The 12,116-nt window shown below is 44.1% G+C and overlaps 1 protein-coding gene across 1 annotated transcript; it reads right to left on the bottom strand.

The window, feature by feature from the left end:
* Positions 1-3,807: 3,807 nt before the first annotated feature.
* LOC119956117 (stromal cell-derived factor 1-like) lies at positions 3,808-11,831 on the bottom strand. The gene is made up of 4 exons (XM_038782998.1): positions 11,640-11,831; positions 9,479-9,596; positions 8,013-8,087; positions 3,808-5,637 (listed from the first exon to the last, which is right to left on the bottom strand). The coding sequence occupies exons 1-4, from the start codon at positions 11,704-11,706 to the stop codon at positions 5,622-5,624; spliced, it is 276 nt and encodes a 91-aa protein (XP_038638926.1). The 5' UTR covers positions 11,707-11,831; the 3' UTR covers positions 3,808-5,621.
* Positions 11,832-12,116: the final 285 nt, after the last annotated feature.

The raw sequence follows: 12,116 nt of genomic DNA, 5'->3' as shown, positions 1-12,116 counted from the left end.
TGGGCGATACTGTGGTCAGCACTGTTGCTTCACATCATCAGGGTCCCAGGTTCGATTCCCGGGGTGGACACTTTCTGTGCGGAGTCTGCATGTTCTCCCCGTGTCTGTGTGGGTTTCCTCCGGGTGCTCCGGTTTCCTCCTACAAGTGCCGAAAGACGTGCGTGTTGGGTGAATTAGACATTCTGAATTCTCCCTCCGTGTACCCGAACAGGCGCCGGAAGGTGGCGACTAGGGGCTTTTCACAGTAACTTCATTGCAGTGTTAATGCAAGCCTACTTGTGACACTAATAATGATGGTATTATATTATGTTATGTTAAATTATATTATGTTATATTATATTACATTATATTTTATTATATTGTGATACACCTTACTTTTCACTTATATACTAGAAAAATTTGTCAAAATTCACATCACTTTCAGCTGGAATGAGATTCTGGAATTTACACATGTTTAGCTTCCAGATTCCCAGCTTTAACAACGATCTCTCAAGGCATTAGATGGTTTTGAGACCTTTTAGCCATTTGATCCCAATAGGGCAACCTCCTTCTGAAGGTCAAAGCTTTGATTGTGATAATGATCAACAATGAACCTCTGAAGAATTAGGAACGGAAACAGAATAGGAATACGGAACATGATATGTAGCATTTAGCTTGTTGCAACCAGCATTTGGCAGTGTCATTTATTCTTTTTTTTTAATTCTGGAGATTTGATCACAGCATTAAATAGCAACAATAAGAGTGAGGGACAATCGGTCAGTTTCACTCAAAATCATACGGTTCTCTTCATGGGATGTAATTCAAGCTAAACTATTTCAATCGCGATCAAAATAAATCTTTCATGGCAATGGGTTTTATTTCCATCGCTTGGTGAGAATTGGCTTATTACATTCCACTTTCCGGCTAAGCAAACAACATGTGCAAGTGACTGATGCAAGAACACAATTATGTCTGTAGCATATTAGAAAATCGTATTTCTCAACACACATTTATAAAGAGAACAGTCTGCTTTGCTGCTAACAGTAGCATAGTGATTATATGTCACTGGTCGAGGCAGTAATCCAGAGGTCTGGGTTCAACTCCTCCCATGGCACCTGGGGAAGCAAATTAAATAAATCTGGAATTAAAAGCTAGTCTCAACAATGGTTGAAGTTTAACTTCGGGATCGTTGAATAAAATTCCTCTGACTCACTACGTCCTTTAAGTAAGAAAATCCACCGCAGGCAGCACGGTGGCGCAGTGGTTAGCATTGCTGCCTCAATGCACCGAAGTCCCAGGTGTAGTGATCCTCACTTGAGTGTGTACAGAGGGGGCTGATGGGAAATGGAAATACCACCAGGGGGCAGCACGGGGATGTATAAGAGTGACGCCGAAGGCCCTCCCCCTCACTTTGGCTGAACAGACGGTGAGGAGAACAGGGAAAAAAGTGAGCTCAGGGTTTACTAGTGTGGTCAGGCCTAGTTGCAGAGCATAGAGAAGTGTAACCTTTACAAATGCCGTTCCGTAAGTAAGAGCTCACCCAATCATTTAAGTTGTGTAGCACAATAAACCTTCCTTCAACTACTGGACGACTTCTAGCATTCTTTCCAGTAACATAACACCAGGTTCTTTCGCGGCTCTGTATCACTGTCCGTGTGGAGTTTGCACATTCTCCCCGTGTCTGCGTAGGTGTCTCCCCCACAGCCCAATGATGTGCAGGGTAGGTGGATTGGCCACGCTAAATTGCCCCTTAATTGGAAAAAATGAATAGGGTACTCTAAATTTAAAAAATTTTTAAAAAAGAAAATCTGCCAACTTTGCCCAGCCTGGATAATATGTGACTCCTGATCTACAACATTGTGGCTGACTTTGGCGTGGGAGCCATTTCATGATGCCAAACCATCTGAACTGCTCTGGGAGTATCACCACCCTGTGGGCTCCAGAGGTTCATGGCCGCCTTCTCGAGGACCTTTAAAGACTGACAATAAATGCCAGCTTCGCCGGCCATGGCCACCTCCTGTGAATGTAAACAAAATGCCCGCTCCCACCGAGTGTAGCCGCATCCTCTCCTCCATCTTGTATTTTCTCAGTTCCTCACCCCGCCCTGCACCCTTCTTCGAGGAGCTCTATTTCTCCGACTTCCCAAATGGTCGCTGGTTCTGCTGCCTGGCCAGAAGTGATAGTCGCTTAGTAAAAGTCAGACTTTAAACTCTTCAAAAACGGTGACTGAGTCATCCTTGTGCCTCCTTATCTAGCTACTCTCAGGCTTTAGACCCCCCCTTCTCATGAAGATTACGTTCAGTCTTGATGACGTATGGCCGGCAGCACAGGACATCAGTTGGGGCATTTTGTAATGCATAAAACAATAAAAATCGCAGTATTTTACAGGTACAGTCAGTGTCGGATCAAGAATAAGGATCAACTGAAACCACTCAAATTGAAGTAGTAACTTAACACGACTTTCTGTATAGCGGTAATGGGCAACCGAGGCCAGTGATTGGCCGCATGAATGACCCTCCATCATCTCAGTGAGCCGCAAGGTTGAAATCGGGCTTCATAGACCATGGCCCCCATGAATAAGATTAAATGCACTTAGTACACGCCGTACCAGCCTCCCCGAACAGGCGCCGGAATGTGGCGACTAGGGGCTTTTCACAGTAACTTCATTGAAGCCTACTCGTGACAATAAGTGATTTTCATTTCATTTCATATTTCATAACGAATTATAGAAAATGCATCATCATTTATATATTAAGAGAACTGTTGTGAATTTCAAGCGCTAAAAACAAAATAAATATTAATGCTCGATTGGACGCATGGCCCTCACAGTTAATGTTGTGAGCAATCAGCGCACACCTCACTTCACTTGTCCTCGCTTTACACTCAAATTTCTTCAGTCAGACTGATAGGAAAAGAACTAAACACACGGAAACCAGCGAAATCTGGCAACCCTGCGCAAGGACAATGGCAGCACAGTGGTTGGCTTCACAGCTCCAGGGTCCCAGGTTCAATTCCCGTCTTGGGTCACTGTCTGTGTGGAGTTTGCACGTTGTCTGCGTGGGTTTCCTCCGGGTGCTCTGGTTTCCTCCCACAGCCCAAAGATGTGCAGGTTAGGTGGATTGGCCATGCTAAATTGCCCCAAGTATACAAAAAAAGGTTGGTGGAGTTACTGAGTTACGGGGATAGGGTGGAGATGTGGACTTAAGTAGGGTGCTCTTTCCAAGGGCCGGTGCAGGCATGATGGGCCGAATGGCCTCCTGCACTGTAAATTCTATTCTAGAAAAATGTCTCATGGGCTGCATATGGCTAAGGGGCAGAGGTTGCTCACTACCGCTGCACAGTTGAATCTAATTCTCATATTTTGCCACTGCTGAATTTTCCACTACGACAGGGTGGCACGGTGGTTAGCACTGCTGCCTCACAGTACCAGGGACCCGGGTTCAATTCCGGCCTCGGCTGACTGCGTGGAGTCTGCACGTTCTGCCCGTGCGGGTTTCCTCCGGGTGCTCCGGTTTCCTCCCACAGTCCAAAGATCTGAAGCTTAGGTGGATTGGTCATACCAAATTGCCCCTTAGTGTCGGTGGGTTACAGGGATAGGGCGGGGGAAGTGGACCTGGGTAGTGTGGTCCTTCTGTGGGTCGTTGCAGATGGCTCAATGGGCTGAATGGTCTCCTTCTGCACTGCAGGGATTCTACGACTGTTCCCACTGACTTTGTACTGCTTGTGAGATAAATCCTCCCAAAAATGCAAAAAAGCAAATAAACTTCACAACTGATGATAAATGAAGCTTTGCTCTCGATGATAAAGTACGAGACGAGAAAACTTTGGTAATTTTAACAAAATTTATTCAGTAAAAAAGCCTCTTAAAATGTTACAAAGAAACAGTATAAAACAGAGTAGTCAATAGTGCCTTTCAACAAGTCTAACATGGATATGTTCAATTACATTGAACTTTTTTTTTTAAAAAAAGAGGCAATAACATCACATCCAGAAATATACAGTGAAATGACATTAATCGGTCATTGCGCATCATATGTGCAATGACAACACTGGGAATGGTATCTGACAGAATTTCTGCCTTTTCAAGGAGAACATTTTGCCAAATGCTTTTGTTTTCTGAAAGACAGCTCTTCGTTAAATTTTCACATTTTCTGGGGAGTAACAATAGAAGGCACTTGCCAAAAACAACCATCAGTCCTTCCTTATGACACCTCGTTTCAGATAATTAGAAGTTTGAAGTTGGATTTCTGCTCGATAGTCAGTTTGAAACTATTTCCAAAAACCATTTTGGTCACGGAAGAAGCAAAAAGGTTAGTAAACTCCAATATGTACATAAAGAAAAGCTATTAATGAACTTGCTCCGGAGGCAGCTCCGAGCATCGTTAGCAAATTTGAACAATAGTTTCCATCTGCCAGCCTTTAATACTTTACAAAGATACTTAATCAATGGTGGGTCGATATTACTGAACAAAGGTCGGGGAGATGACATTTTTTGTGATAGATAACAGAATCCTCTCAGTCAGGGGGGTGGTTTAGAGATTAAATCCTGGTTGCTGCTGTTCAGGCGAGTCAGATTGATCCAGGATTACTCCCCCATTGCTCTGGGGCATACGAACTGGCCTATGCTATGGAATGGACATTCAAACATTTCCCCAGATAGTGGAGTTCCTAAATCGGAGCCACATGGCACCTTTGGGAGACATCAGGAAAAGATGAACACTTATCCAGAGAGAGAGAGGAAATCCTGGAGGCCAATTAGCAAGGTCCATCCTCTTGTATATTAGCATATAACCAAAAAGTGACATTGGGAAAAAGCCCTCTATCAAGGCTACATCCCATCCTCTTGCACTGCCGAGGTCCATGGCGCATTGGAGGAGGGTGACACTGAGATTACATTAATGGATTGTCGACTCAAGAACTGACAGTATCAAAATGTTACGTCCCAAGCTTAAATGTAATGATCATCCTGCTGATATGCTGTTATAGCGCTTACTCTTGTCACTGGATGGTGCCATTGAGTTACATAGCATTTCCTCAATTTCTTCCTAAATTAAAGGGAGAACTTTAGAATGAATGACTTGACTTAAAATGACTTATCTACCTTTGTGACTTATATCCTTCAAACTAAATTATGTCCTCTGAAATCGCACATTTCTGTTTCCGTGATTTCATTATCAGGCCATTAATTGGGGATGGGATAAATTAGGCATGAGGCCATTTTTCTTCGAAGAGGAATTTCCCTCTGATCATCAGTGAGGGCGAGGAGCACGGTTGGAAAATGATATTTCCCAGTGGCCGCTTTCGTCCCATCACTTTTTAGCTCGACAATTTTTCTAACCTCATGAGCTTGCCTTGGAGTCAGTCGGCAGTAGCGTATACAGTAAAATATACCCGGAGGCGTTGGTTTCTCTGATCATTAACAGCACTGTTGACAAAGCGTGCGCGCGCGCCACATTACAGTTAACTAGATTCAGCGTGTAATAGATTGACAGAATGAGGTGTGGCGGCTAGCGAAGCAATCGAGGCAGGAATGGCGAAGAAACACAAACATAACATGTGCACAGAGCATCTTTAGTGTGAATGCGCACTCGTGTGCGGTATCTGGACAGGGACAGCAAGCTGGCTTCATTCTTCCCTCTTGATTAGTTCTTGGCTTGTCTGGAAGATAAACAGCACGTTGTCAGTCAAAACGTTTGCATTCCATTCAGAGTTGAGAACACTCTATAGCAATATAAAATGAACCTTCAATAAAACGCGCCTTTGGGGGGCCATATAAAAACATGTTGCCGCCTAGGGTGTGCTACAGCAAAAGAAAAGTGTCCTGTATACTTTCTTCATTAACCAGGGAGCCATAATGTGTATTTTATCAATGTCTGGCATTTATCAAGAGAGTGTTGTAAGTGCAGGCGATTGTATATTTGTTCCAGGTCCCATTAACTACCTCATGTTGGTCAAGTGTTACAGTTGTAAGTTATCCCAAAGGCTCAAAGATACATCGAAGTACAGAGCAGACAGGTTGTGCGTTCAAGTCCCCAGTCAGTGATCAGCTTGCTCAACTCAGCGGAGGCCATGCTTGGATTATTATAATGGACCGCAATGCTTATGAAAGGGAAGAAACATGAGCTTGTGTTCCCACTCCTGATTGGCACAGAGCAACCCAAACTGCGTGCGACTGCTCGGCGAAACCAGGATTGAGCCAAGTTGTTATGCCTCCCGCAGTCAAATAGCCTTTTAACCTACTGGAAGAGCTCACATGAATCGTGGAGAGGGACCAGGGAATGACTGCACCCTTGGGGAGGAAAAAGTGGAAAGTTCCTTTCAGAATAAGAAGCCGAGGAAAATGGAGATAACTGAAACACGTTTTCTTCAGATTACTGATGATTAAAGGTTTGGCCAGGTCGATAGAAAAATGCCAGACGTTGGATTGGATTTCACGATTAATAACAGATGTTCCCATTGGTGCTGCTCAGACCTACAAGCAGCCGATAATAGTATTTTTTTAAATGGTGTGTTCAGTGTGAGGCTGGTTCACTACTGGGTGGCAAGATGGCCAACTGAGCTACCAATGCACAAATTCACCTTTTACATGGTCCCCGCAGTAGCAGGGGAGATAACACGACCTAAATACAGTCTTTACCCTGTCAAGGTGGATTACTTATAACTTCTCGGCTGCCAATTCATTGAAGTGCAAAGTCCAAAAACATTGTGGTGGCTTAGCTCACGGTAAGAGGCAATAATGAGGAAAATGAAAGAATCCATCAGCAGTCAGATCTATAATTATCCAGCAAGTAGAATATTCAGCCTGAATATGTTTCTAATGAAAGGCTGTCAGATGCCAAGTCAAATGAGGCTAGAGTGTATTGATTGCCATAGTCATGCAAGTGAGATGTCAACTGTATCAACCGCAGACTCTATATTTTATCCCAATAATTTTGTAAATCTAGATGTTTCCTGCAGCACATTATTAATTTAATAAAATATTCAGGAACACAATTGAAAAAAAAAACCATCCAGTGTTCAATCACATTTAATTCAAATCATGTTGGCACGGGATCATTGAACTTCCAGGAGAGAAGACAAACAGCTGGCCCCTTCTGCCCGTGCGAGCACCCCAACCAGGCCCCTCGCTCCAAACACATTTCCCCCTTCTTTTCCATTCCCGTTACTATGTTTCCTCAAGTATTTGTCTGATTCTCTGTTCAGGCGTTCCGTGAACCCAGCCTTCTTATGTACTTAGATTCGAATAAGCCGCAAAGTCAGCAGGTTGTAGATTCAAGTTTGACTACAGAGACCCTAGCGCAAAGTGCCGGCTGGCACACCAGCGCCCAATGAAAGGGGGTGCTATATTGTTGGAGGTGCTATTCTTTTAAGGTGGGTGATCCAACAGTGCAATTTTAAAGGCAAAGGGGCTACCCTCCCAGTGTTACAGCCGGGCAGCACGGTAGTACAAGTGGATAGCACTGTGGCTTCACAGTGCCAGGGTCCCAGGTTCGATTCCCCGCTGGGTCACTGTCTGTGCGGAGTCTGCAGGTTCTCCCTGTGTCTGCATGGGTTTCCTCCGGGTGCTCCGGTTTCCTCCCATAGTCCAAAGACGTGCAGGTTAGGTGGATTGGCCATGATAAATTGCCCTTAGTGACCAAAAAAGGTTAGGAGGGGTTATTGGGTTACGGCGGTAGGGTGGAAGTGAGGGCTGAAGTGGGTCGGTGCAGACTTGATGGGCCGAATGGCCTCCTTCAGCACTGTATGTTCTATGTTCTATATGTAATCTTCAGCCAATGACACTAAAACAGATTATCTGCTCATTATCTTATTGTGGTTTGTGGGAGCTTGCTGCGCAGAAATTGGACCTGGCTCCATTACAATACCGCCTACATTTCCAAATACTTCATTATGTTTAAAATGCCTTTGGACAGCCAGGGGATGTGAAAGGCGCTCTGTGAGTGCAAATTTTTCTCTTGCTGTTAATTTTAGTTTCTTCGAAGCTTGCTTTATACACTGTATAATCTTCAAGTTTATAAAATCTGTGCTCTTACCTATTTAACTTCCTTTCCCAAAGGTACAAAAATTTGGAATGCAGGCAAATCTTCCTTCCAGTCTTCAACGTGGCTCTGTAAAATTTTAAAAGGAAATTCTTCAATCACGTGCAAAAAAACATTTGTCTTCATTACCGGTCTGAACATTCCCCTTGACGAGACCTCGAAACAGATATTTTCCCCCCCTAATCGTTCTATTTTCAAGAGGATGATTAAAGTATTGATCGAAGGACTTTGAAAGTGAAAATCTGTGTTCGAAAAAGGCAGCTCGTTTGTCAACTCTCCTGGAAGTCAGTTAAATCACAGTTACTGCAAGTTGAAATCACCAGAAAAATAACTTGTTTAAATTGGTAAATTTATATAACGTCGCTGGCTCATAACTAGAGCTGACACATGGACTAAATTACCACTAAACTACTCTGTTTTAAATTGAGATGCCATGAAGGTACTGCAATCTGGTTTCATACAGCCATTCCTTCACTGGTCGATTGGCGTCTCGCTCCCCAGCTAAACTTTCTTGCCATCGCATCATTAGCGCATTGGAATCGGGCAAAACATTCTAGGATGAATGTTCCTTTCAAGTCGCTGCGGTGCAAATGAAGCCTATTAATAAGGGGTCTGCACAGTGCGAAATATTTGTAGCCAGTAGCACACAGGGACCAGACTTTGGCAGTCACCCTGTGTACTTTAACAAAATTAGAATAATTACCACAAGCAATATGCTTCAGAAAATAGGCACAAACACTCTGAAGGCAAAACAGAGTGGAAACATTAAATGTAGGTAATCGTTTTCTATGTAATTCAGACAGATTTAAATTCTTCAACCAGACATACACTGTAAATCTGTAATGGACGTTATGGTTGTTTCACTGGCAATTTTTTCTAAAACTTGTTTTCATTTCATTTCATTTTGCTTTCGCACCCTTTTTCCATGTATAGTCTCATTTTCTGTTCCCCCTATTGCGTATTAAGCCACCACAGACTGTTAGCTTAAGAAATAATTCTGATTGAAAGTTCCACCACCTTTACAAGGTTCTGATAAATTTTAAGCCAAGTGTGACAATTTAACAAGGCAAGTGCCTCAGGGAACCCAGCAATGGTTACAAATGGGCAAGGGGGGGGCGGGGGGTCCGGCAGGGTGGCGCAGTGATTAGCACTGCTGCCTCACGGAGCTGAGGACCCGGGTTCCATCCCGGCCCCGAGTCGCTGCCCGTGTGGACTTTGCACATTCTCCCCGTGTCTGCGTGGGTCTCACCCCCACAACCCAAAGATGTGCAGCGTAGGTGGGTGAGCCACGCTAAATTGCCCCTGAATTAGAAAAAAAAAAATAATTGGGTACTCGAAAAAAAAAATTTTTTTAATTGGGCAAAGGTTTAATGGTGTTACCCAGCCTTCAGATATGAAAAGTAACAGCACTGTTCGGCCGTCAGTCAGTAATACACAGCAAATTAATGTTCTGCACTTACATGAGTTGAAGGGGGCAGTTTGGGATGGGGATAACCTGCAGCCCCCTGATGTTTCTCACGTTGATCTGTGTTGCTCCACCTCTGCACATGCACCTGTTCAGAACCGCAGTTGGCTTGCCTGTGGAGAGGTAAAGGAGGTGAGAGCCATTAACTCAATTGCATAGTCAGTCCTCGTTGTCCCACACATGCTGAAATCGCAGTTAAAAGGAGTGTTCCATGGGCCGCCAGATGCAAGTTAGCTCTGAACCCTTCAGCTCTGGAGGACATTAGTTAACACGCTAGGCTACCTGATGGCCAATGCTGTGAAACTAGCTGATTTGTGAGCATTTGGGTAGCGCTGAAATTCCCGGAGACCCTCATTCGGATCCCAAGCCCTAGGCTAACACAGCAATACAAATCAGGCACACCTCTATTGATATTTATGATCACTAACAGCGAGGGAAACAAGGATTCAAAGTCGATCAGAATGGCTAATTGTGCACCATTGGGAGTGTATGGCTGTATTTTACCAACAACTAATAAATGAAATGGTCTGAACTGGATGATTATTTAGTCGTTATTGGACAAGATCCACATTTGAAATATATGTCCATTTCCTGGCACATTGAACTTTATTCTGACCTGATCAAATTTGTTCGGTCTTTGATTCTTTGGCACTTACTCACAAAGCGATGTATGAAAAGAGGTGGACTAGATATAGGGGCGGCACGGTAGCACAGTGGTTAGTACTGTTGCTTCACAGCACCAGGGATCCGGGTTCGATTCCCGGCTTGGGTCACTGTCTGCGCGGAGTCTGCACGTTCTCCCCGTGTCTGCGTGGGTTTCCTCCGGGTGCTCCGGTTTCCTCCCACAGGTCCCGAAAGATGTGCTTGTTAGGTGAATTGGACATTCGGAATTCTCCCTCCGTGTACCCGAACAGGCGCCGGAGTGTGGCGACGAGGGGATTTTCACAGTCACTTCAGCGTTAATGTAAGCCGACTTGTGACAGTAAAGATTATTTTAAAATGTTAAAAACATTTGAATCTTTGATGATGAACAAAACTTTTATTTTCCTCATTGGCGAAATGCACTTGTCCCCATTTGCTGAACATTTTGCTCATATTCCCACCATTTTCTGTCACCGAAATCATGTACTCTTTTAATATCACATACATAAATTCCGTTGATTCTGCGCCACCCCCCCCCCCCCCCCCCCTCAAACTCCACAAGATGCCGAGCGCAGCAGAAAGCCAGTTAATGGAATAAACACACACATACCAGATTAATATCATTCTGAACCAGAGCCAGTTCAGATGGAGCAGCATGCGGTGGGCCAACGACTGGAATCAAGTGAGTAAAATCTCACCACCTACACAATGCAGTTTAATCCCGAACAGCTGGCTATTTAGAACCCAGTTCAGTCAACTGTAGCTGGAAGAGTTATGAGCAGCCCAGATGGAAATCATGCAGCACAAAAATTTAAACTGCGCTGGATACTGCCTTCGCTCATCCTACCATTTCGCAAAGACACAATGCCAGCTGACATTCGGCTTCCTTTATGGTCAGCATTAGCATGTTGGACACGACCCCTACAGGTGGTTTAAACGCTACTGAGAAAAAAGGTTGCTGCATTTTTAAATAGCCTATGCTATCGACGGGCATTTCGTAAACCGTTACGACTGCCAAGGCGTAAGGAATTAATTCAAGAGCCGTTCCCAAACAAACAATGTTTGCACTTTACTCAAAGAGGACCTGTTAGCCGTTTATATCGGTGGTCTCACGCTGCTCCATAGCAACAAGTTTTCAAAGAGTGTGTACTGCATTAAAACATAACCTGCTCTGGCACTTACAACAGAACTTTTAGTAGATTATGGCATGAACTGTAGTTACATAGAATCACGTGAAAATTGGATGATATATCGTTGAACAAATGCGCAAAGCAGTGTCCCAAAACACATTGTCTATGTCAAGCATACAGATCAGATAAATGTTTATTCTGGAAAGCACTTAAACATTAAAAGCTTGTCGTTCAGCTTTTCAGCCCCTTTCACATTCTTCATCCATTTCAGATCTCACTGTACAGAAGGAAAGGTGCACGTTACAAACACAATTCTTTTCGTCACCTGAAAATACATATTCCACCAGCACCCCCTGCAAAGGAAACAGCGCAGCAGTCACTTACCCTGTGTCAGATTGGTGCACAGAGAGCCGAAGAGCAGGAGCAGCACTGCACATGTTTTCACAATCATGGCTTATCGTTTGGTGCAGAAGTTACTACAGGACAAGAATCTCAGCCTGAGTCAGTCTCCAAAATCAGCATGGCTCTGGCAACACTTATACGATCAGAAGCCACTCCTCTCCCACTCTGATTGGGCCAGAGGGAGTATCTGAAAGCTGCCAGGATGTCGTGATTCCTTCCTTCATAATCCTTTGGGACTTTTCAGTTTCTGAAATATGCATACCTTTTGCACAATCGTGTCCAGCTGATGTCCGATTAGTGTTCAAGAGGGGTCCGAGATTAATGCACAAAAAGCAATGCTTAAATGAAATGAAATGAAATGAAAATCGCTTGTTGTCACAAGTAGGCTTCAAACGAAGTGAAAAGCCCCTAGTCGCCACATTCCGGCGCCTGTTCGGGGAGGCTGGTACGGGAATTGAA

This window comes from Scyliorhinus canicula, chromosome 22 (genome assembly GCF_902713615.1).
Source record: "Scyliorhinus canicula chromosome 22, sScyCan1.1, whole genome shotgun sequence".
Lineage (NCBI taxonomy): Eukaryota > Metazoa > Chordata > Chondrichthyes > Carcharhiniformes > Scyliorhinidae > Scyliorhinus > Scyliorhinus canicula.
The sequence above is the reverse complement of the archived record's forward strand: the minus strand, read 5'-3'. Positions and strand labels throughout refer to the sequence as shown.